This window comes from Sceloporus undulatus, chromosome 4, assembly GCF_019175285.1.
Source record: "Sceloporus undulatus isolate JIND9_A2432 ecotype Alabama chromosome 4, SceUnd_v1.1, whole genome shotgun sequence".
Classification (NCBI taxonomy): Eukaryota; Metazoa; Chordata; class Lepidosauria; order Squamata; family Phrynosomatidae; genus Sceloporus; species Sceloporus undulatus.
This window is the reverse complement of record NC_056525.1, coordinates 4,559,920-4,586,700: the sequence shown is the minus strand read 5'-3', so window position 1 is coordinate 4,586,700 and position 26,781 is coordinate 4,559,920. Positions and strand designations below refer to the sequence as shown.

General features: G+C 44.3%; 1 protein-coding gene across 4 annotated transcripts in view; it reads right to left on the bottom strand.

The window, feature by feature from the left end:
• Positions 1-26,465, bottom strand: part of LOC121928064 (sodium-dependent lysophosphatidylcholine symporter 1-like) — a 66,125-nt gene extending 39,660 nt beyond the window's left edge. For 2 of the 4 annotated variants that reach the window (XM_042462282.1, XM_042462279.1), the window contains exons 1-11: positions 26,254-26,465; positions 22,866-22,985; positions 22,631-22,755; positions 19,813-19,960; positions 17,878-17,956; positions 15,356-15,510; positions 12,657-12,747; positions 10,640-10,761; positions 9,273-9,356; positions 5,539-5,622; positions 1,365-1,477 (exon numbers count right to left, since the gene is read on the bottom strand). In XM_042462282.1, coding sequence (XP_042318216.1) covers positions 1,365-1,477; positions 5,539-5,622; positions 9,273-9,356; positions 10,640-10,761; positions 12,657-12,747; positions 15,356-15,510; positions 17,878-17,956; positions 19,813-19,960; positions 22,631-22,755; positions 22,866-22,985; positions 26,254-26,439 — 1,307 coding nt within the window. In that variant the 5' untranslated portion in view covers positions 26,440-26,465. The remainder of the gene's footprint in view (positions 1-1,364; positions 1,478-5,538; positions 5,623-9,272; positions 9,357-10,639; positions 10,762-12,656; positions 12,748-15,355; positions 15,511-17,877; positions 17,957-19,812; positions 19,961-22,630; positions 22,756-22,865; positions 22,986-26,253) is intronic. The other 2 variants (XM_042462280.1, XM_042462283.1) reach the window with 2 other exon arrangements.
• Between the last annotated feature and the right edge of the window lie 316 nt (positions 26,466-26,781).

The following is a 26,781-nucleotide window of genomic DNA, read 5'->3' as shown; positions in this document are numbered from 1 at the left end:
CCCCCCTCTGACAGCAGTGATGGCTGGTTGACGGGGTTTTAATATTGGTTTTAACAGTTTTATTGTATTTGTACTGTTGTTATTTTGATTTGCTGTGTTGATGTATTGTATTGTTTTTGATTTGCTGTGCACCGCCCTGATCACAGGAAGGGCGGTATACAAATAAAATTATTATTATTATTATTATTATTATTATTATTATTATTATTATTATTATTATGAATTTCATAGGGTTTTCTTACGCCAGGATGGTTTTGCCAGTTCCTTCCTCTGAAATAGTGCCTACAGTCACTGATCTTCACTGCTGTTCTCCCATCCAAGTCCTAACTGGGCCTGACCCTGTTTAGCTTCCAAGATCTGATGGGATCTGGTGCCTTTAGAGCAGGGGTTCCCAACCATTTGGACTCATGGAGCCCTAATTTCTATGGCAGAGTCCCTAAGAGGTCTACCCTACCTCTTACAAGCGAATGGTGTTTAGGAGTATATATAAGGATATATTATAATTCTATAATTTTATTCAATTTTTATTTCTTTCATTTTTTCTGGAGAAGCTGCGGAGCACCTCAGAAGCACACACAGCGCCATAAGGGCTCCTCGGAGCACAGGCTGGGAACCCCTGCTTTAAAGTATTTAGTGTTGGACCAGGACTCTGGAGACCAGGGATTGATTCTCAGCTCAGACATGGAAACCCACTGGGTGTCCTGAGAAGCATAGAGTTGGAAAAGACTGCAAGGGCCATCCAGTCCAACCCCATTCTGCCATGCAGGAACTCTCAATCAAAGCATCCCCGACAGATGGCCATCTGGCCTCTGTTTAAAGACCTCTAAGGAAGGAGACTACACTCCAAGGGAGTTTGTTCCACTGTCGAACAGCCCTTACTGTCAGGAAGTTCCTCCTAATGTTGAGGTGGAATCTCTTTTCCTGTAGCTTGCATCCATTGCTCTGTGTCCCATTTTCTGGAGCAGCAGAAAACAAGCTTGCTCCATCCTCAATATAACATCCTTTCAAATATTTAAACAAGGACATCATATCACCTAACCTTCTCTGGTTCCTTGGGCAAGACACATGCTCTCAACCTCCAGGGAAGGCAATGGCAAACCTCCTCTGAACAAATCTTGCCAGAAAATCCCTTGATAGAGTTGCCATAAGTCAGGAACCACTTGAAGGCACACAACAAGAAGCATGTATTTCACCCACTCCAAGGCCTCTGATGTTGGAGAAGGTGCAGAGCACCAGGGCTGAGCATAAGAGAAATACACGCATGCACACATGCACAGAGCCTTGCAGTACATTTCCATGTGGACACCCACCCTCCACCCAGCCTGAATGAACCTGCTATTGTTCAGGATTTCCCTTCCACTCACCATGGCAACAAATACAGAACAGCCAGGCTGCTTCCTGCCATTGCGACCATGAAGCTGTAGAGCAGGAAACTGTGGCTCCCAACCGTGATAACAATGAGGGCCGGGATGATCAGCTGCAGGAGACAAGAGAGGCAGGAAAAACTGATGGAGATGGTTTTTTCACCGGGGATTGGTATGGGTCCCCTCTTCAATCCAATCTGCCTCCTACTTCCCTTCTCCAGGAGATTTTTCTTTTCTTTTTTTTAAAGTGCATTTCATAGTTCAGAGGGCCCTCAAAAACTTTCTTGGGGTCCCACATGGCCCATATTTGCCAACTCCTTGAACATCCATGCACATGAAATCCATGCACTCACAGCTTGCTGCTGTGTTGTAATTTGCCTTCAGGTCAATTACAAGTTATGGCAACCCCTTCATAAGTTTTTCCTGGCCAAAATTATTGTTCAGAAGAGGCTGAGAGAGGGTGACTTGCCCCAAGTCACCTGCTGGGTTTCCATGATTGAGGGATTTGAACCTGGGTCTCCTGGTGTCCTAACATTCAAAACTCTGAGCAATAGTCTCAAGATCTTAGTACATATATTATAATCCTTCCTCTCTCTATTCTTCCTCCTTTTCTGGATTTTTTAAAAATATATCTATTAAAATACTTATATTGTTATTATGTGCCTTCAAGTCAAATCCTCAGCTCCAAATCAGGATTGAGCCATTATGTGCCTTCATGTCAACTCCAATTTGGGTTTTCTTGTCAAGATTTCTTCAGAGGAGTTTTGCCATTGCCTTCCTCTGAAGCTGAGAGAGAGTGACTTGCCCAAGGTTATCCAATGGGTTTCCATGGCTGAGTGGAGATTCAAACTTTGGTCTCCAGAACCCTATTTCCACCCTGTTTCCAGCCCTCAAACTATTACACCACGCTGCTTATATTCCACCGGATATCATGGAATGTCAGGGTGGCATACAATAAAATCAATTTAAAGCAATTAATGTAAAGAAACTAAAATAGCACTCCCTGCTGCCTGCTGTCTTTGCCACACCTTGAAAATATTACTTTGGGGGACTCAGAGAGTGGCAGAGTCTCTTTCTTTGGAGGTTTTTAAACAGGGGCTGGATTGCCATTTGTTGAAAGGACTTTGATTGTGTGTTCTTGCATGGCAGATTGGGGTTGGACTGGATGGCCTTTTGGGGTCTCTTCCAACTTTTGGATTCTATACCTGTATTGGGACGGGTGAAGAAACATGTTTGTGCACTTTAATATTTTTAATGTCTTTTTCTTTTTGGCCTCTGCACTATATAACCTTTGGGAATCCGTGTGGCTCTGGTTCCTCTTTCCCTTGGCTGGATGCCCAGTGGTGAACAGGGCTTTGTAGACCAGTTGCTGACATTTCTGCTTTATTATATTACTGGAAGAATGACCTTCAGCCCGTTATTAAGCCGCTGAGGAGGAAGGGATGGAAGGAAGAATCAGGCTCTGTCTGGAAAACCAAGCCCTCTCTCACCAATGACTTCACAGCAGCAAAGGATCCAGGGATCATAGTGACACTCTCTTCTGCTTTGGTCAGTTCTCACTTGGAATACTATGTCCAGTTCTGGCACAACAGTTCAAAAGGGATGTTGAGAAACTGGAGCGTGTCTGGAGGAGGAGGACCAAAATGGTGAAAGGTCTGGAAACCATAAAGTCCTATGAAGAGAGACTTAGGGAGCTGGGTTTGTTTAGCCTGAAGAAGAGACGGTTAAGAGGTGACATGATAGCCCTGTTTAAATAATCAAAGGGGTGTCATGTTGAAGATGGATCAAGCGTGTTTTCTGCTGCTCCAGAGAACAGGACATGGAACAGTGGATGGAAGCGGCAGGAAAAGAGATTCCACCTCAACATTAGGAAGAACTTCCTGACAATAAGAGTTGTTCAATAGTGGAAGATGCTCCCACTGACAGTGGGGGAATCTCCTTCTTTAGAAGTCTTTAAACAAAGACTAGACGGACAACTGCCAGGTGTACTTTGACTGTGTCTTCCTGCATGGCAGAATGGGATTGGACTGGAATAGTCTGGGGTCTCTTCCAATGCTGTGATTCTGTGATTCTACAACACACACCCAACAAACAGCAGAGTTTACCTTTGGGCTGCTGTCATTCTTGGAGCTCTAGTTCAAAAAAGGAATTTTTCCAAACTCTAACTAAATACTGGTATGCACTGGGCAAGGTTTTCAGAGCTGGCTGCTCAAATGTCAGTGGGCCATGATGCTATTCCATCTTTGAGTCCAAACTTTAAAGGAGCTGTCCTCTGAATCCATCCACAAAAGAGATTCAGATCTTTGCAGAATTCCAGTTTGGTCTAAAAAACATGACATAAGTTCACTGCCCCACCAAAATGGGAGCCCCCAACCACCCCCGTTTCCTGGCAATACCCAGAGATGCTGCTGATTTATACATTTACGCCCTGCCCTTTCTTTGCAATTTGATGCTGTTAACTGCCACCAAGTCAGCTGTGACTTATGAAAAACCCATGAGCGAGAGACCTCCAAATCAGCCTCTTATCAGCAGCCCAACTCAGGTCTTGCAAACTCAGGCCTGCCATGGCTTCCTAGATGGAGTCTGTCCACTTGTAATGCAGTCTTCCTCTTTTCCTCTCCCTCTTCTGTTTTCTCTCTAATACCTTTTCCCGATCTTAACCATACTCTGATGTGGCTGGGCCACCTGTGTCCTGGTTTTCATCTGTGAAATTTTGGAGGATATGTGTCTGCTGCAGTAAACAAAGCAACAAAGCTTGAACTGGGAAAATAATGGGATTCGACTCTAGCAAATTCTATGAAAGCTCTGTGTGTTTGTGTGGAAGCTTGGCCTCCAAAAGGAAAACGTAAGAAAAGTAGAGGCTGGTGAAGGAGGGAGAGATCAACTCTGGATGCATTTTGGAAGAAGGTGTAAAGTGGTCTCCAGAAGGTCTGAATAATAATAATAATAATAATAATTATTATTATTATTATTATTATTATTATTATTACTACTACTACTACTACTACTACTACAGTTTCCCCCCAAAGTTGGGAACAAACTGTATTTGCTTACCTGCTCTGGTTGTTTCATTTCACATATGTACATTTTTAGTTTCAGGTACAAACTTTACTGAAACATGTTGAACTGCTCTTCTTTTTTGTTGTGGTTTTTGTTGTTGTTGTTCTTTCCATGTACTTTCTCCCTCCAGTACCAAATTTTCAGTTAAAGAAGTAATATGTAGGTATGCATCAACTTTGTTAATTGTGACGGTGTAGTAGTTTGAGTATTGCAGGGGTAGGCAACTTTTTTGAGCCGGGGGCCGGGTTGCTGTCCCTCAGACAACTGGGGGGCCGAAGCCAAAAAATAAATAAATTTAAACATTTTAAAAAAAAATTAAAAATAAATAAACCGGGACAAATGTAGGACAAAAATTTCAAATGGAGGACACTTTTAAAATAAAAATGGAGGACACGCTAAAAATTTGCTGATTTTAAAAAAATGTTAATATAAATGCATGTTTTGGAGGCTTCTATAGACAATTGCCCCCCTTGCCTGCCGCTTGCCCCCCTTGCCCGCCTCCTCCTGATAGGCCAAAGGCCCTACGCCCTCACGCGAGAGGCCAAAGGCATCGGCGGCAAGACCAGGCGGGGGCCGGTCCCAAGGCCTTGCCGGGCCGCATCCGGCCCACGGGCTGCAGGTTGCCTACCCCTGGAGTACTGGATTATGACTCTGGAGACCAGGGTTAAAATCCCTGCTTGGCCATGAAAACCCACTGGGTGACCTTGGGCAAGTCACACTCTCTCAGCCTCAGAGGCAGGCAAGGGCAAACCCACCTCTGCCAAGAAAAACCCATGACAGCTTTGCCTTAGGCGGGTTGCCATAAATCAGAAATGACTTGCAGATACGCAACAATAAACAGCAACCTGTGTAGAACTGAAACCATTTAGAAAGCCATTAAAAGACAGAAGAGAAACAATGCTGGGAATGGAACAGGGGACATTTGGCATACAAAGCAGAGTCAACCACTGAGTTTAGGCAGGAGAAATCCCATTCAGAGTTTCTGCTTCAGGTACCAAGAGGTCTTAGCATTGTCCAGCCCACTACTCTCTCCAAAACACCCGCATGGAAACCCATTTTCCCATCCTGTCTTTGCAGGAGGAAAACTACAATGTGCCTTTTGAGGGATGCTCACCGACAGGCCTACAAAGACCGCTGTCTTCTTCCCAAACTTTTCCAGAAAGCACTGCCAAATGCGTATGGAAAGGCAGGTAACCACCTGGAAGGAATAAAGCAGAAAATCAGCATCCAAAGAGCTATTCATCACAACAACAATCACTTGTATTATTAACTTGGATACATTTTTAGCCTGTTTTTCCAATTTAATTTTTTTCCTCAAAGAAAGAAACAGAAGGCTGCATCTACACTGTCGAAATAATGCAATTTGACACTGCTTTAACTGGCTCAAAACTATAGAATCCTGGGATTTATAGTTTGTTGTGGCACCCGAACTCTCTTGACAGGGAAGGCTAAATAGCTCATGAAACTACAAATCCCAGAATTCCATAGCACTGAGCCACGGCCATTAAAGCGGTGTCAAACTGCATTATTTCTGCAGTTCAGATGCAGCCAGAAGGCAAAGAAGATACAAAACAATTTTTTTAAAAAAGTAGCCTTCTGCAATCTAGCATCCTCCAATGTTGGACTACAAGTCCCACCATCCCCAAGTCAGAAGGGGTATCCCATCTGCAGGGCAGATAAACTGCCTTAAAAAGATTGTGCATGGCAGCTGAACAAAATCTAAAAGAAATTAAGATGAATGGAACAGCAGAATAAAATCAATCACAACAAAAGGATATCTGGGACGGGGCACAATGACATGCAGCTCCAGCGCCTAGTTTAGCATTCAGCCTCTTAGCCATCATGCTCCATCATTTTTAAAAGGGAGTGATTGAAATGAAAGGGAGCTTCAGCACAGGGGGCAGAGAGGTTAATGCTGTGACGCGGTGCTTACATTGCTCCATCAAACAACTCTGTGCACACTTGTGTCATAAATGAAAATGGCAACAGCCACATTCTACGAGTGTCTCTGCATTGCACAATTGTAGTGCTTTGATTCCTCTATAATTGACTTGGCTCCAATCTGTAGAATCCTGGGATTCATAGTTCAGTGTGATCAGGGACGTAGCCAGGATTTTGGGAAGGGGGGGGGGGTCCAGACTAAGTGCCACCATTATAATGAGGCTTGGGTGCGGCGGCGCAGCAGCATGCACCATTCATTTTATCTAACGGAAGGGGGGTCCGGACCCCAAGAACCCCCTCCCGCTACATCCCTGGTGTGATACCTAAAGAGTTTTCCGCTGTGGTTCAGGAATTCTAAACTAGAACTCTCTAGCAGAGAATTCCAAGTACAGTACTCTTCTTGTTTGTTTGCTGTGTGCCTTCAAGTTGTTTCTGACTTATGGCATCCCTCAGGCGAACCTACCATGCGGGTTTTTTGGGCAAAATTTGTTCAGAGGAAGTTTGCCATGCCGGGAGCATGTGATTTGCCCAGAGTCACCCAGTGGGTTTACATGACCAAGTTGGGATTCGAACCTTGGTCTCCAGTCATAGTCCTACACTCAAACCACTACAGAACAACAACTCTCCAAAATAAAAATCCCAGGGTTCTAGAGCCAGCGTCGCACAGTGGTTTGAATGCTGGGCGACAACTTTGGAGACTAGGGTTGGATTCCCAGCTCAGCCATGGAAACCCATCTTCCAAGGAAATTCCCAAAAGTAAAAAGGAATGGGTTTTGTCGACTTTGCGTTCAGATTAATTATTTCTCATTGACACAAATGTCATGTAAAAAACAACCTGCTTTTGTGGGTTTTTCCCCACTTTAAATCAAGTTTCTGCATGGGATCCATCCATCTGACTATATATGTTACAAGTGAAGTGATATGAAGTATATAAAGGTTTTATCATCTTTACATTTTCTTATAGTATTGTGAGTTACTCTGTGTGTTTGTTGTTTGACATGTACAATCTACAATATATTCGTGTAAAACTACAATAAAGAAGATTTTTTTTGGGGGGGGGAACCCAATTACAGCACTTTGAAACTACTTTAACTGCTGTGGTTCCAGCTACATAATCCGTGGATTTGTATTACTTAAAGAGGCCTCTGATGTTGTTCCAAAATGTAGCTCAGCTTTCTCTAACACAGAATTCTAAGTACTTTACCAATTTTAAAGAGACATAATAATAAAGGTGAAAATGCAGAAGAGTCACCAAAAAACCTCTTCTGCATACCCAGTTAATATCCAAGGTCTATTTAGTTCTTTACTTGCTGGTGAATGGAGAACAAAGAGCTAGGCTTTTCTTAGTTTTGGACTAGGACTCCAGGAGACTAGAATTCGAATCCCTGCCCAGCTGTGGAAACCCACTGGGTGACCCCTGGGCAAGTCACACTCTCTCACTCTCAGCAAACCCCTGCTGAAGAAAGCTTGCCTATTGATACAGTTGCTATAAGTATATTTAGCCTAGAGAAGAAAAGATGAAGGGGTGGCATGGCAGCCATGTGTAATCATTTGAAGGGATGTCCTATTGAGGAGGGAGCAAGCTTGTTTTCTGTTGCTCCAGAGAATAGGACATGGAGCAATGGATTCACACTCTGAGAAAAGAGATTCTCCCTAAACATTATGAAGAACCTCCTAACAGTAAGAGTTGTTTGACAGTGGAATACATTGCTATCTCAGAGGGTGGTGGAGTCTCCTTCTTTGGATACAGAAGATGAATGGATGCAGAAGCTGGGTGGAAATTTGATTGAGAGTTCCTGCATGGCAGAATGGGGTTGGGCTGGATGGCCCTTGGGTCTCTTCCAACTCTAGGATTCTGTGATTCTAATACTCTAGTACTGAATATGTACATGAAATCCATCCCTAACATCTTGTAGGCTTCCAGAAGCTTGCTTTTCCATAGAGTTCTTCTGGGCAAGAGGCAGAGCCTGGGAAGTTAGAAGTACAACTATCCAAAAGACCTAAGCCATAATGCTCTAGAGGTGGATTTTAGACTTTTTATTTCTTCCCCTCCCCTCAAAGGAACATGAACTGGAAAAAGAATAGAATTGCTTTAAAATAGGGAAGAGGATGTTTGTTTCACATTTTCCTCTTTTGGATACTGGCAACTGTGCAAGTCTGAAATCATTCTGCATGCAATAGCATGAAAATGGAAGTGAAAGAGAAGAAGCCATTGTTTCAAAACTAATGAAAAGCCAAGTCCAACAAACAAAGCCTTCTTTCTCTCCAGTTCCATAAAAAAAACTATGTCAAAAGCCAAAGCGATAGAGGGACAGATGTTGTACAATTTCCCTGTTATGCAATTGCATACAGTGATGGTAACCAAGATCCAAAACACAATGCAGAAATAATCCTGTTTGAGATTGCTTTAACTGTCCTGGCTCAGTGCTAGGGAATCCTGGGAATTGTAGTTTATTGTGGCACCAGAGTTCTCTGACACTGAAAAGGCTAAATGTCTCACAAAACTACAGTTCCTAGAATTCCCTAGCATTGAGCCAGGGCAGTGAAAACAGTCTCAAATATCTGCTCTTTGACAGTGAAATGCGCTGTCACAGAGAGTGGTGAAGTTTCCTTCTTTGGAGGTTTTAAAGCAGAGGCTGGATGGCGATATGTCATAGAGAGTGCTTTGATGGTGTACTCCTGCATGGCATGGGGTTGAACCGGATGGTCCTTGGGGTTGACTCCAATTCAATGATTCAATGAAAGAGAAGTGAAACAAAAGGGCAGGCATCTCTCTCGAGTCCCCTTTCTCCCTTTACAAGTGATGATGTCTCCTTGCTTCCAACATTAGTCACTGCTCTTGGCTTCCCAATACCCATGGTGCTTTCAATTAAATACCCATAGTGCTTTGGATTTGGGGACACTTACCAACATGATGAGCACCAGGTGTTGGAATCTCCCAGCCAATCCTGATACGTAAGTGCAGAAGAGGGCAAAGATTCCCTGGATGAGCTGTTGGAGAGGAGAAAGAAAAGAGGCTCAGCCTAAATTTTGCAAGGGGCGGGAAAGTCCCCAGCCTAATAATCTCAGGGGAATATGGGGATGCTGGTATAGCCAGGGATGTTTACACACAGAGCACCCCATGCTTGCAAAAACAATGTTCTAAAAGACCTACATGACAGATTAGCTGTAGTAGTCCTCAAAGCATTGGAATGAATATCAGGCAAAGTTAAAAGAGGCCAGAACCTATGCTCCTTGAATTAATTATATACACAATGTATTGTGTATTGGACTGATTTTTAGATGTAAGCCTCTTTGATTGTTTGGCAACAGAATAGTGGGATATAAATAACTTATTATTATTATTATTATTATTTTAGATGGCAGCATTCTTTGCCCCTTTGAGCTGTGTGGTGTTTCTCCATTTACTGCTGACAAGTTATTCTTGTAAACCTTGTTTAAACCATAGCTCGTTGTGATACCCAAATCCACAACCGGGGCTTGTTTTTGGCTGTTTTCTCAGCTGTTTCCCCACCCTGAAATAGGAACTGACAAAAGGGACAAGAAGAGAAAGGAACCAGAAATGGGAAAGTTAAGCCATGATTTCTCAGTTCATCTGTCATATGATTTATGTCTTAAGGAACAAACCATGATTAACACAAACCATGGTTTATGGTGATATGTAAAATGTACCCATTAAAAATGGCCCCCTTCACGAAGGTACAAACAGGCAACCATGGGCAGATGGTTAAGACCTGTCCTTGGAAGATGGCTTTCTCTCAGTCCCATCATTGTCCCAGACTCATCTGGTGAGGATATGGCAGAGCGCCTTCTTGGTGGCTGCTCCCAGGCTGTGGAATTCCCTCCCAAGGGAAACTAGTCTAGTCCCCTCTCTGCTCTCTTTTGCCAACAGAGGATCTTGTAAGCTAAGCAGGGTCATCCCTGGTTAGTACTTGGATGGGAGACCACCAAGGTGCTGTAGACTATATTTCAGACGAATGAACTGGCAAAACCACCTTTGAGTATTCCTTGCCTAAAGAAACTATTTGGGGTATAGGGGTCAGCACATTCAATAACTCGTCTAAAGTACGGACTGTAACCCAGAACAGATTCACCCTCACTCTGACACGGAAGCAACTCCTGGCCTCTTCCATTATCTATAGTTTAATCTGGTCAATGGCAGATGCTGAGGACTCCAAGGAAGGTGAATAGCTGGACCAAACACAGGCTGAGAAGCCAGAGTGGCACACTTCCACTACTCTGTCCTTTTGCTCTGTGATAGGAGATGCATTTACCTGAAAAGCAAGCGATGCAAGCAAGAACCCACAAAGGAGCCGGTTGTAGGGCTTGTAGCCCAAGAGCATGTGCAGATTCCCCCAAAAAGAGTGCCTGGTCTTCTCCAAAGAGCTGGATGGATCTGGAGAAGAAGGGAAGAAAAGTCAGCATGGGTGAAATGGATTCCCAGCATCTCTAAATGTTTTTGCAAGATCTTTAAATCACTTTCTCAAAAACAAAAATTAAAGCCTGCCAAGTGCAGTGTTACTTGTGGCAATTAGCCAGAGCTTGAAAATATTACTCCTTTTGACAGACAACAATTGGAATCCCTTGGCCACCATGGCTGGTAATTGAGAGGTAGACTGCCTCTGAACCTGGAGGTTCCACCTATCCATGGAGCCATGGAATTTAAAGCAGTGTCAAACTGCATTATTTCTGCAGATTTAGCTTTTAAAATGTTATCTTTTCTGAGTGATTACAACTCCCAGAATCCCCTGGCCACCGTGGCCAGCAACTAGTGTTGAAAGGTGACCATGAAGGCTCCATCTATTCACCAAAGCAATTAGTTTGGAATTATCATCTTTTTCAGGGGGAAGGACTACATTTCTCAAAATATCCAGACAGCATGGGCAGTGCTTGGTATTGAGAGGTAGACTGCCTCGGAATCTGAAGGTTCCACATAGCCATTAGCTTGGAAAGGTTTGGGGTTTTTTGTACTGAAACGCTCACAGAAAATGTTCCTTTTTTAGACTACAGCTCCCAGAATCCTTGATATCTGTTGCTGTGAGGCAACAGGAGGCAAGGACCTTGACCTTCACACCTTGTATGTGGCCTTCGCAGAGCATTGGGGTGGGTTTACATTCTTCACTCCATTTTCCTCTGCAAGGAGGACTTTTCTCCCAGTGCATTTTGCAGCCTGACTGAGGGACAATATCAGATGGTGTCCCTCTCTCTAGCGGCTGCTGGTAGCTTCCATGTCAGTGGGGAAGTAAGTCTGCTGTGGATTTTAGTCCAAACTTTTAAGCTGCTGTCCAAGATGTGGAGCTCTATCCCCAAAATAGGTCCAGTGCCTTAGGGCCCGAACAGAAAGGCCAAAATAAAGTTACTTTAGGTCAGTGTGGAGGTATGTTGTTTAAATGCTGCATGCATGCTAAGAGGCTGGAAGCTGCACCAAAGCCATGCTCCAGTCCTAAGGACTGGAGTGCAGCTTTGGTGCAGCTTTGGGCCTCTTAAGATGCATGTCATTTAAATAGCATACCCACAAAGTGACTTGAAGCAGCTTTATTTTGGCCTGTCTGTTTGGGCCCTTAGACAACTTCTTTAAAGCTTAGACTAAAATCCTGGAGTAGAGTCAATATTTCACTGGACAGCAGCAAATGCTATAGGCAGAGGCTTGGCCACCATGTTGCTGGAGCTGAGCCACATCTGTGGCTTGTGGACAGCCTCCCATGTGGCCAGACCTCATCTGGTATATTGTGTCCAGTTGTGGGCACCACATTTCAAGAAGGATGCTGAGAAGCTGGAGTGTGTCTAGAGGAGAGCCACCAAAATGATGTAACGTCTGGAAACTATGCCTTATGAGGAAGCTGGGTATGTTTGGCCTGGAGGAGAGAAGCTTAAGGGGTGATATGGTAGCCCTGTTTAAATATTTGAAGGGATATCCTATTGAGGACGGAGCCAGCTTATTTTCTGCTGTGTCAGAACAATGGATGCAAACTACAGGAAAAGAGATCCTACCTCAACATTAGGAAGAACTTTGTGATGGTAAGAGCTGTTTGACAGTGGAAGACAGTGGTGGAGTCTCCTTCTTTGGAGGTCTTTAAACAGAGGCTGGATGACCATCTGTCAGGGATGCTTTGATTGTGTCTTCCTGCATAGCAGAATGAGGTTGGAATGGATGGCTCTTGGGATCCCTTCCAACTCTAGGATTCTGTGATTCTAAGCCTATGCCTAAATCCTAAGCCTAAATCTTGAAACCAAGGCTAAAAATAAAAAAGAAGTATGAATACCAGATGGCCAAAGGGATAATAGGTTTACCTGCCCGTTCTTTCACTCCCAAGAAGAGGACGAAGCAGGAGAAGCAATAAATGGAGCCGAGCACAAAGGAGGCAACCAGATAGGCCCTGCGCTGGAAAATGAGTGCAAAATGAAGCAGAAAGGGTTAATTTGTAGACGGATGAGGAGAAGAGAACTTCATGCCCCATTCTCTTTGGCCCAGAACTGGAAAGGACCAGAAGATTATGAGTTGGGCACTGTCTCACTCTTGGGATTTGAACTCAGAACCTCTTGGCTTTTCAGCTTGCTTCACCATGCTAGCAAACTACTCAAGTTGGCAACATGAGGGAAGAAGGGAAAGGTCTGTCCTCTCTGATCCCAACACAGCTCTATCCACTTAGGGTACCCAAAGGTTACATGGTCATTCATTCCGGGATGTTTTAGCTGTGGATTCCTGCACTTGCAAGGGCTGGATTATAGGGCTCTTGGGGGCCCTGTCAACTCTATGGTCAATTTTACCTAAATCTGCAATGCAGCTTTGCTCTTTTCCTACCACTTTCTGACTTACTGTCTTTTCTAATGAGTCATGTCTTCTCATTATATGTCCAAAGCACAACAATCTCAGTAAAGTCATCTTGGCTCGCTTTGCTCCAGGACCCAATTATTTGCCTTTTTTGTATCCACACTATTAGTAGAAATCTTCTTCTCTAACACCACATTTCAAATGAGCTGATTTTCTTCCTATCGTTTCTTTTCACTGTCCAGCTTTTGCAACCATAAACAGAAATGGGAAATGCAATGGCATGAACCATCCTAACTTTACTATTCAATGATATATATTTCAGGATCTCATCAAGTTCATTCACAGCCTTTCCAAGTCCTAGTCTTCTTCTTCTGATTTCTTGACTCCAGTCTTCATTCTGATAAATAACTGAGCCAAGGAATTATCTTTGGTATCTTCATTGTCTACTTTGTTGTTGTTGTTGTCGCATGCCTCCAAGTCATTTTGACTTAAGGGGACACTGTCATGGGGTTTCTTGGCATGTTTCTTCAGAGGGGGGTTGCCATTGCCATCTTCTGAGGCTGAGAGAGTGTGACATGCCCAAGGCCACCAAGTGGGTTTTTATGCTCGAATGGGGAATAGGGCAGTCATAATCTACTGTGCAAACCAGTACACCACACTGGCTCTCTATTGTCAATTTCAAAGTTCTTTAAACCATCTGTGGTTACTACAGTATTTAAGTTTTCTTAATGTTCAGTGTTTCAACCTGCCTTTAATTTTTCTTCCTTGGCTTTCTTCAGTAATCTTGCCAATAGTTAGGGTCGTAGTTATGGGGTGGGTGGGAGGCAGGAATAGGAACTTTGCCCCCAATAAGAATTATCCACCCCAATGAAATTTTCCTTCCCAGTTTTCCAGTATTACAGAGGGTGAGCCAACACTACAACTCTTGCATTATACTCTTATATAATTTGCTATTATATTTATGCTGCTGCAATGCAAGGAATTTGGGGGCTGAAGAAAATTCATTGGGGGGCAGAATTCTTAGTGGAGAGGAATGCCATCACTGTGCCCCACTCCCACCCCATTTCTGCCTGTACCCATGTTGCCTAGGAGATGCTGGGAGTGGCAGTAGCCCAGGAAAAAAATTGCCCAAGCCCTGCTCTCAATGGACCAGTGATAAGCATGTGGCTCTTAGGGGTCGTTCCCACTTACCTATAAAGTGGGTCATGATCCGAATTTAGAGTGTATCGTTCCCACTGAAGCTCGAATTTAATCTCCATTACCCCTCATTCGTTCCCACAGCATCTCAAATTAGAATTGAATTAAAATGTTTAAACCGGATTATCAGCCTATAATTCGGTTTTAAAAAATAGTAGTATATAACGCAAGTTATTTTTGAAAGCGGGGTACGATTCGCTGTATCCAAATGGGAACGAAAGGGTGTCTGATTCGGGAACCTGGAGATGGGAGGAGCAGCGCTCAAGGGGCTGGCCTGGGGGTGTCACCCTCTTTGGTCTCTTTCTGCATCACCAGTGCCATTTTCTTCCATTCGCATAGCCTTTCTCCCGGTGGATTGCAACCTCCCCTCTGCTCCTCATTCACAGACCAATGTGGGAGGAGAGCCATTGAACACCATTTTAAACTATTCTTTTTTCTTTTTTCGCCTCTGCCTGAGCGCCTGAGCAGCAGATGGGCTTTGCAGTACTTGCCTGCTTGATCGCCCCCCGACAGCCCAGGGAGCAATGGGGGAGGCAAAGCGATTTTGGGGAAAGGAGAGCCTGGATGTCCAGGGATCTGAGGGGGGGGGATCAAGCCTTATCTTCTCTCTTCCCCAAAGATTCTCTCCCCATTAATGAAGCTCGCTGCCTTCTCCTCCTTGATCCGATTTGCCAAGCCTCCTTCTAGTCTGGGGAGACACAACAGAAGAGCCTTGGATGCAGCCAATTTTCATTGGCTGCCCTCCCCCCAAAAAAACCCCAAGACTTGTGACGTCTGAAGCCTACGCACTTGATTGACAGCTTGTGGACACAAATGGGAACGGGGAGCAAGTTAATCCGCCTTAAAATAAAGCGATTTAAAATAAATGGGAACGAAAACAAGGTTTAAATGAATCGAGGTAATTTGCCCCTTTTGGTAATGGAAACGATGGGAAAAATTTGAATTATTCCCGGAACATAATCCGAATCTGAATCGCTCCAATATAATCCATTTTATCTGCCAAGTGGGAATGCCCCCTTACTGTATTCTCCAAGGTCTCAGAGAGCAGAGCTGTGTTGTTTCCCAAGGTGCTGTTCCCCACATTGCAGCTCTTCCTCAAAACGGCATGGTGGCTGCCCACGATTTGGCCTTGGATGCTCGATCCCAGCAGTGTGCTCAGCACCTCCACACTCATCCCTGGCAAACCAGAGGAAAAAAATGCAGGAGAGATATGGACAGGAATTTATTCCTGGAGCGTTAGTGGAAGGAGAGACTGCTGAACATCATACTTCCCACAATGAGATCTCGCCCAAATCTATGCTTTTGAAACCAAGGATCTTTTCACACCACACAGTTATAGCACTGGGATCTTGTAGCATCATTGAGACTAATAGCTGAAAGAAAAAAACTGGGAGCATGGGCTGGGAACATGGTAGCATTCATCTGAGGAAGTAGGTTCAAGTCTACTTATGCTCATGCTATCACCTTCTCTCAGTCTCAAAGGTGCTATAAGATCTCTTTGCACATTAATTACAACATTGTTATTCCACTTTAATGAAATGATTAATTGTTATGGCTGCATGCTACGAAGTCCTGAGGTCTGGGGTTGGCTGGGGCACTGGGGCACTCTGGCTGGGATTTCTAGGTTGTTGTTGTTGTTGTGTGCCTTGAAGTCAACTTACAGAGATCCTAAGGCAAACCTATCATGGGGTTTTCTGGGGCTGAAGGTGTGAGTCCCCAAATGGGTTTCCATGGCTGAGCAGAGAATCAAACCCTGGTCTTCGGGGTCATAGTCTGATGCTCAAACCACAACTCTACACTGTTTCTAGAATCTAGATGCTCCTCTCTAAATCAGAAGAAGACTAGGACTCAGAAGGGCAACTTGAAGGAACTAGACAAGATCCTGAAGGGTCCAGATCTATCACTGAATACTAAAATTAGTATTGTCCATGCCATCACATTTCCCATTTCTAAGTACGGTCGTGAAAGCTGGACAGTGAAGAAAAATGATAGAAAGAAAATCATCTCATTTGAAATGTAGTGCTGGAGAAGAGTTCTACAAACACAGTGGGCCCTTGTTATCCGCTCAGGGTTTGGTTCCAAGACCCCACATGGATACCAAAATCTGTGCATGCTCAAGTCCCATTAAATACAGTGGTGTAGTAAAATGGTGTGCCTTCTATAAAATGGCAAAATTAAGGGGGTTTGTGGGGGTTTTCAGGCTATGTGACCAGCATCTGTGGCTGGCATCAGATGCTGGCGAAATGTCAAGAATAAAATATTCTAGAACATGGCCACATAGCCTGAAAAACCCACAAAAAACTATGGATGCCAGCCTTGAAAGCCTTTGACTTCACAAAATTAAGGTTTGCTATTTGGAATTTATACTTTTTGGAATATTTTCAAGCAGTGGATGCTTGAATCTGTGGATAAAGAATCTGTGGATAAGGAGGGCTGCCTGCACCTAAAAAGTGGACTGCTGAAAAGACCAATAAATGAGCCCTAGAGCAAATCAAACCTGAACCCTCCCCTTGAAGCCAAGATGACTAAATTGAGACTGTTGTACTTTGGGCATATCATGAGAAGACAAAACTTGCCAGAAAAAAACAATAATGCTTGGAAAGTTAGAAGGCTTTAGGAAAAGAAGAAGACCATTTTCCAGTTGGACAGATTCAACCAAGACCTGAGCAGGGGAACCTGGAGGTCTCTCATTCATGGGGTCACTATAAGTCAACATCAACTTGACGTCAGTTAACAAGAGAACTATGAATCCCAGGGTTCCACAGGATGCTGCAATGGCAGCTAAAGTAGAATGATAGCAATATAACCCTAGTATAATGTGAAAGGGCCCCAAATGTTCCATTCCAGCCACTGCCTCCCCCATAGAGTCCCATTTTTGAGGGCTCAGAATGTGAGTTTTTTATCCCCATGTTGCAAAGCAGTGTGAGTAACTGAGATAAAGACTCAATTGTTCCCAAAGGGCTGCAGCACTTCCAAATGAGCCTCCTACATTGGTCAAGTTTCTGATGTGGAGGAGAAATGCTTTAATGTCCAAATTTTCCAGCAGGTGCCGTGTGTGTGTGTGTGTGTGTGTGTGTGTGTGTGTCAGAGAGAGAGAGAGAAATAAAGTGATATCACTGTAGAGCTGCAAATGCCCTGCCAACCATATTATGCCTACCTGCTGCCAGGTAAACTAGTTGCTCAAATGTCAGGCAGATAGTGGTGATGCCGACATTTCCATACAACACACATTGGCGCATTCTTCAAATCCTGCCTCCTCCTTGGGCCCTTCTGCACCACGCAGTTATACAACTATGATTCCACTTTAACTGTCAAGGCTTGCATGCCTGAAAGCAGTTGCACTGGGGCTTCCCCTTGAGCACACAAGAACACAGTTGAACTGTGGGGGAAATGCTTTTGATTTCTTTTTTTTTTTAAGCTGGAACATGCCTCTCCAGTCTCTTTCTAAATTGGCATTTGGCCCCAATTGAAGGTGGCAAGCATGGAAACTGCATGCAGGGAATGTGCTTTGTCACAGTTCCACAGCTGTGCAAAGAGACTTACGGTAGGATGTGGCTGAGTCCCGGTCTGCCTGGCTCCCTCCCAGGAACATGGTCAAGGAGGAATAAGGGACGTGATAGCACTAAAGGAGAGGAAAGCAAAGGGGAGAAAAGGTCCCATCAGATCGACTTTACCTTGAGATACACCTCCTATCCATTCAAATCCCTATAGAGATGTCCAAGTTCTTGCTTGGCACCTTTTCAGTGTTCAACAACACATTTGGACACTGTAAGTACTTCTCACACATGGTCTTATTGGTACAACAACCCTGTGGAGTAGACTGGTATTTCTCCCCATACTGCAGGAGGGGAAGGGGAAGGAGCAAGAAAGTTAGCAGCTTGCAAGGAGCACCTTGATGTATTCATGGCAGATACAAGGTTCAGACTAGTTCTGCCTCTCAAACATGTTTCCATGCATGGTCTAGTTATATCATGGGTGGGCAAAAGTTGGAGGCTCGGTGGTGCAAACTGACTGCTTAAGAGGTCTTAGAGGGATGCAACCTCCGATCTTGGCTAAGGCTATTGGAACATATAGCCCACAACATCTGGAGGAAAGTATGATCAGGAAGGAATCCCTTTCCCACTTACTACCTGACACAGCAATTGAGCTTCTGACTGATTTAAGTGTGTTAATCCCAGCAATCAGTGAGATTTAAACTGGCAGCCAAATGTGTATCATCAGCCCCTTTGCCAATTTATCTATTTTTATTTATTTATGGCATTTATAACCCACCTTTTTCCCAAAAGGCGATTCAAGGCGATGACATGCCACTGTCATTGCCAAAGCCAGAAACTCTCTGTGTGGATGTTGCCCGTCAATTTATGGCAGCCCTGTGAATTTCTGAGAGTTTACTTAGACAAGGAATACTCAGAGGTGGCTTTGCCAGTTCTTTCCCCTGAAATATAGCCTACAGTACCTACAGAATTTGGTGATCTCCCATCCAAGAACTAACCAGATCTGAACCTGCTTAGTTTCCAAGATTAGACATAATCTGGCGCCCTCAGGGTACTGAGGACCTTCAGAAACTCCAACACCTGCCTTAAGAAATATTCCAAAGCACTTCTAGGGCTGTTCTGGACCTGAAGTAAATAAGAGTCAGTCAAAACTTTAAAACAGTGTTTTCCAAACTTTGGACCTCCAGATGTCTTGGACTTCGGCTCCTAGAATTCCTCATTGTTGACCAAATTACTAGGACCTCTGCAAGTGGAAGTCCAAAACATCTGAGGACCAAAGTTTGGGATACACTGCTTTAAACTCTCCTATCAACAGCTTACCAAAAAAGCACTCTTTTTGCTGCACTATTTGAGCTTTGAGACAGTCATACCACAAACGATGAGCCAATTAATCTCCAGAAGCAATACCCCAGTTTGTGAAATGGCACCACAGGCCATACTTTCTCCACTTCGGCCTGAAACTATCACTTGTAGGTAGGCAGACCTATCTGAAATACAGTCATCCCTCCATATTTGCGGCTTTGGTATTTGCAGATTTGATTATTCACGGATTTCATTAATATGTTCTCTCTAGGACTGTCTAGGTCCTCCAGTGCAACTTTGTGGTCAACTTTAACTAAAAGCTACACTGAAAGACCATTTGTAGCTGCTCCAGTGCCATTCTATGGTCAGTGTATGTTGGACATTGACCACAGAATTGCACTGGAGGACCTAGAGATTCCTAGAGAGGTGTCCTCTCAGGTAAAAACAGTGTTTTTGTTATCTGCGGTTTTTCCATATTCACGGGGGTCTTGTTCTCCTAATCCTAGCAAATATGGAGGGACAACTGTACATAAATGCACCATGTTTTGTATCACATCTACACTGCTGTCCCTGAAGCCCACTTTGAACTTTTGGACATGTAGGCTAACAAAGAAAATTCGGAACATAGGAATGAATAAATGAAGGAACGGGTTGATCAGTATTCATCTGTCCCACCACATACTGTATAAGTCCTTACACTCATGGATGTCTGGAAGAAGCAGTACATGACCAAATGCCAAAAGAACTTCAGTGACACAGAGAGGGAATTGGACGGGACGAACCAGAGCATGATGTAGAAGAAAATCCCAAAAGGCATGGCAGAAACAGTCCTGAAACGAGAACATTTTCCTATGAGAATAGCTTTATGGGACTCAACCAATGAATTTCATCAGGGAGAAATGTAAGTTACTGCACTTCGGCAGAAAAAATTAAAGGCACAGATATGGGGGACACCTGGCTTGACAACTGTACAAGCGAAGGGAATCTGGGAGTTCACAAGCTGACCATGAGCCAATAGTGTGATGCAGCAGCTATAAAAGCCAATGCAATTCTCAGCTGTATCAACAGAAGTGTAGTGTCTAGATCGATAGAAGTGATAGTACCACTCTCTTCTGCTTTGGTCAGACCTCAATTGGAAATGGTATACTGCGTACAGTTGTGGAAACCACAATTCAATAAAGATATTGACAAGCTGGAACGTGTCCAGGAGGGTAAAAAATGGTTAAAGTCTGGAAGCCATCAAGGTCTATGAGGAGCTGGGTATGTTTAGCCTGGGGAAGAGGCGGTTAAGAGGGACAGGATAGCCATGTTTAAATATTTGAAGGGATGTCATATTGAGGATGGACCACGCTTGTTTTCTGCTGTTCCAGAGAACAAGAGACAAAGCAATGGATTTAAGCTGCAGGAAAAGAGATTCCACTTCAATATTAGGAGGAACTTCCTCCTGATTGACACTGGAAGACATTGTCATGGTGAGTGGTGGAGGCTTCTTCTTTGGATGTGTTTAAATGGAGACTGGATGGCCATCTGTCAGGGTGCTTTGTGTATTCCTGCAGGCAGAAGGGATTGGATTTGGTGACCCTTCCAACTCTGTGATACCATCTCCCCTCATTCCCAGTCAACAGAGCCCAGGGGCAGCTGGTGGCTCCCATGACCATGGAGCAGTCAATCCATTCCCAGGTTCTGGATAGCTTTAAAAGAGCTATCCAAGGTATGTTGAACCTATTTAGGAAGTACATTTACCATCCCACCGACATGGGAGCCAATATCTGCCATTATTAGCAGGGCAATACTGGGAGATGTTCCAGACTGAGGAAGTGTATACTAGACAATCACATTCAGAACATTAGTGTCCAGCAAAGTAAAGTGTTGGTTAATACCTTTAAAGCTCTATATACTTTGGGTCCATGTTACCTACAGGATCGCCTTCTTCCATATAATCTGCCCCATACACTCAAGTCCTCTGCCTGACATTTACTCTGGTCAGCGAGGACTAGGTTGGCAACTGTCAGCCAGAGGACTTCTTCTTCAGCCGCCCCTAGACTGTGGAATGACCTGCTAGAAGAGATTCGACAGCTGAAAATACTGGCTGCTTTTAAAACAGCTTTAAAGACGTATCTCTTCCGGCTGGCCTATCCTGTCAATTTTAAATCATGATTTTTCATTGGCATATTTTAATGCATGTATTGTATGAGTGTCTTTTGATGGTTCCTTCAAGCACGGGCCCATGGTCTCTCTGATTGAGTCTATCCATCTGGCATGTGGTCTTCTTCTCTTTCTACTTCCTTATACCTTCCCCAGCATCATTGTCTTTTCTAATAAGTCCTGCCTTCTCATGATGCAGCCGAAGTAAGACAGTCTCAATTTAGTCATCTTGGCTTCCAGGGATATTTCGGCTTGATCTGTTCTAGGAACCATTTGTTTGTCTTTTTGGCTGTCCACTCTTCTCCAGTCCCACATCTCAGCTGAATTGATTTCCTTCCTATCTCCTTTCTTCACTGTCCAGCTCTCACATTCATAACCGGTGAAGGGGAATAACATGGCTTGGGCCTTCCTAACTTTATTGTTCAATAGTATGTCTTTACACTTTAGGATTTTGTCTAGTTCTTTCATAGCTGCCCTTCCCATTCCTAATCTTCTTTTGAGTTCTTGACTGTACTCCCCGTTCTGATCAATGTTTGATCCAAGATATGGGAAATCTTGAACTATTTCCATCTCCTCATTGTTTAAGTTGAATTTATACTACCTGTGTGTTTGGAGGTTCCACTATTCAGTAGGCCTTTCACATTGCTGGGGTTAGGGGCACAAGATCCCCATGAAAGTGGGAAAACCACAAATAAAAAACACACTACTTTCTTTAAGCTGAGAGAACACTTCTCTAGGAATCTTGATGTCCTCCAACAGAACTCTGTGGTCAACATCTGCCAGAATTTGACCATAGATTCATGCAAGAGGACCAACAAATGCCTATGGAAGTGCTTTCTCTAGTAATCTCTAGATCCTCCAGCTCAGTCAATGCCCAACAGAATGCCTCTGGAGGACCTAGTGATTCTTAGAGAGAGCATATTAATCAAATCTGCAAATCATCAAATCCACAAAAGTCAAAGCTGCAAATGTGGCGAGCTGATTATACTGAGAAATTTGTTATAATTACTGTCACCCCTCCTAATGCGCAGATCAGAGATCCGCATTCTTGAATAAATGTGGAGGGGCAACCTCCACTAATTGCAATGACATGCTCCACAAGGCTATGTGGCTTGAATAAGTGTGAGCCTCCATTTTGGGGGGGGCGGGGGTTTGAAACGGATTCCCCATAGGAACAGAGGGCCAACTGTAATTGCAACTGGGACAACTCCTGTCAGGGTTGGTGGTCTTTCTATGCTGCCATGGTTCTCCATCTCCCAACTCCCAGTCCGACCCCTTGACCATTAGCCCATTGACCTTCCAAAATGCCACCATCATGAATCCCGCTCCCAGTATCCCCTTTGGATCTCACTCACCAGGGGATCAGTTTGCCCCATTTCCTCCGGGGGCTCCGGCTGACCAGGGTTCCGACCACAGGATCCGCCATGGCGTCCCAGGCTCTCCCAAGGAAAAGGATCAGCGATGCATGGATCGGTTCCAGCTGGACAAGAGCAAATGAAGAGACAGAATCAGGTTGGCATCAAAGAAAGGGCTGGGTGGGGGGCATCCAGTCATGCAAAGCAAAGAACCTGGGCACATCTCTCAACTCACCTGCACAACATCCAGCAAGAAGATCTGGAAGAAGAACCCCAGGGCATTTCCCGTGAGCTGGTAGGGGGCACCCCCGATGGCATAGCAGAGTTTCCTGGAGAAGGGCAAGGCCGCATAGACCTGCAAAGGTGAGACAGGCGGGTGAGGAAGGGAGCATGCTGCATCCACAAAAAGCTCTGCATTCCTGGACTTGCTGGAGATGGATATGAGAAAACCAACAAATATCTTGAGGACTGGGAACTTTTTTCTAGAATACTTCCAGCAAAAAATGGGGGAATATAGCTGCATTGGGAATCAGGTGGATAAAAAAACTAAACAAAAATGTAAGAAATAGAAACAAAGGCAATCGATACAAATTTGATAATCTGCTCTTGCCCACATTATGGTTCTGGGACTTGCAATCCAAAACAGTTTAGTTGGTTGCAGTTGTAGTCCAAAAGGATTTATTTATGTATATATTTACACCCCAGCTCCCCCCCCCCCCAGGTCTGGAACTCAAGAAAGCTTAAGAGAGTTGAAACAGTAGCAGCTAAAAAGCAAAACCAAAAAATAAAAATATTGCACAATACAAAGTTTTAAAAATATATGGCAGAATTGGGCTGGACTGGATGGCCCTTAATGTCTCCCCCAACTCTAGGGTTCTAGGATTTTATGAAAATGGTTTTTGTAAGGAAAGAAGAAGAAGAAGAAGAAGAAGAAGAAGAAGAGCATTGGGAAGGCAATGGCAAGCCACCTCTGAGTAAATCTTGCTAAAAACACCCCTAGGATAGGACCACCATCAGAGTTGATTTGAAGGCACATTGCAACAATAACAACAAATACACATTTTTGCTAATACAAACAAAAATCCATCAGTGATCCCTTTATTGGCCAACTGAAATGCACAATATACTTGTTGCAAGCTTTTGAAGCTCCATGGGCTTCTTATCAGGCAAGATGTTACAAACCAAACAGGAGGGGGGGAAATATACTTGCAACAAATATACTGTGCATTTTGGTTGGCCAATAAAGATATCACTGATGGATTTTTGTTTGGATTGTTAAATGGCCAACGCAACTGCATGTTTTCTGTATTGTGAGATACACATGTTTGTTGTGCTTCATGAGGACAGATCTGAGATAAGTCCATAAATCATAGTCGAAGACACATGATAACAAAGCACACAGCACAGAATCCCAGCCACAAAAGGTGGTGACGAGGGAGACACATGGCACATTGATCAAAAGCTTTACTAGGCTTCACCCACTTGGCAAACTCTTCTCCAGGGCCAGACTCTGTAGCCCTTCTTCCCAAGGCATCGGTCCAAGCAGGGCATAGGGCATGGCATAGAAGAGGAGGATGGCTTTGGCTGCCTCTCTTCTCCCTGAGTGGCACAGACACCTGGCACCAGCTGCTTGGAGCAGAGTTAACCCTCTCCTGGCATTGCCTGCAGGAGCTGAGCCTCTGGATAGGACTCAACAGCCAGGGCTCCATGCTGTGGCATCCTAGGATTTGCACTTTGCTGTGGCCCCAGAACTCTTTAATAGCTCACAGATCTACAAATCCCAGAAAGTCATAGCACTGAGCCATGGCAGTCAAAGTGGTGCCAAATTGCATTATATCTGCAGTGCAGATTAGGTCTTAGATGGTCTCTCCCTGGTCCATTCACTACAGTGGGCGCTAAGATGAACCTACCATGGAGCTTTCTTGCAGAATGTGTTCTGAGGCTGAGAGAGTGTGACTTGCCTAAGGTCACTCAAGGGGTACCCATGGCTGAGCAGGGATTCGAACCCTGGTCTTCTGGAGTCCTCTTCCTACACTCAAACAACTGAACCATGTTGGCTACAAATACATATCCCAGGATGTTGTCGGTTTTTTCACCAAAGGGCAGAGATCATCTTTCCCATCATCCTTTCAACTAAGTTAAAGAAACTGAAGCATTTGCATGACAAGCTTCTATTCTGCCACTCAGCATTGTTTGGAACAGCTGGGATTGTTTTGACTATAGATCCCAGAATCCCCAGCAATTGTGGAATTTTGCAGAATCAATCAGCCAGTGATGGCTCAGAGCTTGGGAAAGTTCCTCTTTTGTGCACTACAGTTCCCAGAATCCCTGGCTGAAGGAGTCTGGAAGCTATCATCCCCCCCCCAAAAAAAGGAACTTTTTGTAACTTGGAGCTATAGCCATAAGGACACAAAAAGAACCATGCCAACCTTGTTCAGTTTTCTGTTCCCATATTGGCCAGATGGTTGAAAAACCCAGGAGTGGAACATGGGTGCAAGTGCCTCACCATCTCATGTTCCCCAGCAACTGACAGATAGAGGTATATTGCATCTCAGACTGGATGTGACCCATAGCCATCTTGACTAGTAGCCACTGATAGGCCCAACCTCCATAAAGATATCCAATCTCCCTTTAAATCCACCCAAGCTGGCAGCTGCCACTCCATCATGTGGCAAGGAATTCCACAGTTTAACTTCACGTTGGCATATCCAGGGGCAGCCATGTTGGCTATATGGCAAAATAAATAACATCCAAAATCCACAAAACACTGATACCTTTATTGTGCCAAATAAATGCAAAAAAATACATGTTGCAAGCTTTCGAAGCTCCACTGGCATCTTCATCGGGTGTTAAAAATCCTAATGGAGAAAACAAATTAAAAAATTAAGAGGATGCTAGTCTGAAATGAAAACAGCCACATCTTGACAAAATGCAGCTCGGGGCTAACAGCGTCTTAATTTTCCTTTTTTCCTGTACAATTTCGGACATCTTTCCCCGACGAAAAGGCCAGGAAAGCTTTGAAAGCATGCAAGGTGTATTTTTTTGCATTCAGTGGGCCCCATAAAAGTATCGCTGTTTGGTGATTTTTGGATGTTCATCTTGGCAGTAACTGATAGGTCTGCTTTCCACAGAGCAGTCTACCTGGAAATTCAGTGACCTTTGCGGCTAAGGTTATTGTTTAAATTGGCCTTCCTCAAGTGGAACCCTTGCAAACGCGTTGGACTACAACTCCCAGAATCCCCAGCCAGGAGGAGATGTAGTCTGGCCTACCTGAAGGGTGCAAAGTGCAGCCCATTTGGCATTTCTGCGTGAAAGAAATCTGAAATCTTGGTGCATTTTTGGCCTTCTTGAAGTGGAACCCTTGCAAACGTGTTGGGACTGCAACCCCCAGAATCCCCAGCCCTTTTTCAGACCTTCCATATTTACTTCCCAGAGATAACTGGAGGCAGGACGGGTCTCTTCTTGGTCCATCCTTTATTTTTATGTTTATTTTCTTCTTTTTCTGAATTTAAAGCAATCATTATCCAATTTGAATGAGTTTTGACACATTTCTCTTTCACTTCCAAAACTTAACAGTTCCTATAAACTCAGTCCATCTGCCGCAGAGAGACAATAATACTAACTTTTTTGTTTGCAAGCCAGCACAGTGCTTTGACTCTTGGACTGCGACTCTGAAGGCCAGGGTTCGAATCCTGGCTTGACCATGGAAACCCACTTGGAGGGCTCTTGGGCAAAAGTTGCACTCTCTCAGCCTCTGAGGCTGGCAAGAGCAACTGCTCTCTGAACAAATCTTGCCAAGAAAACCCCATGAGAGCTTAGAGGTGTCATAAGTCAGACGTGACTTCAAGGCACACAACAACAACAAAAACAACAACAACAACAACAACAACAACAACAAGGACACAATACAGAGGGGCACTGGACACTGGACCAGAGGCACATACATCCTAAAAGACCATGATTAAGTCCTAGAAAGGCAAGAGCGAATCCTTTCCATACAAGGACAGCGACTTGGGCCAGTCACACTCTCTCAGCCTCAGAGGGAGCCAAGAAACCCAGCCAAGAGGCTTTCAAAGTCCCAGCTCCTTGGGGGCTAACCTGAGCCACCGGGGGAAGTCACACTCTCTCAGCCTCCGAGGGAGGCAAGACTT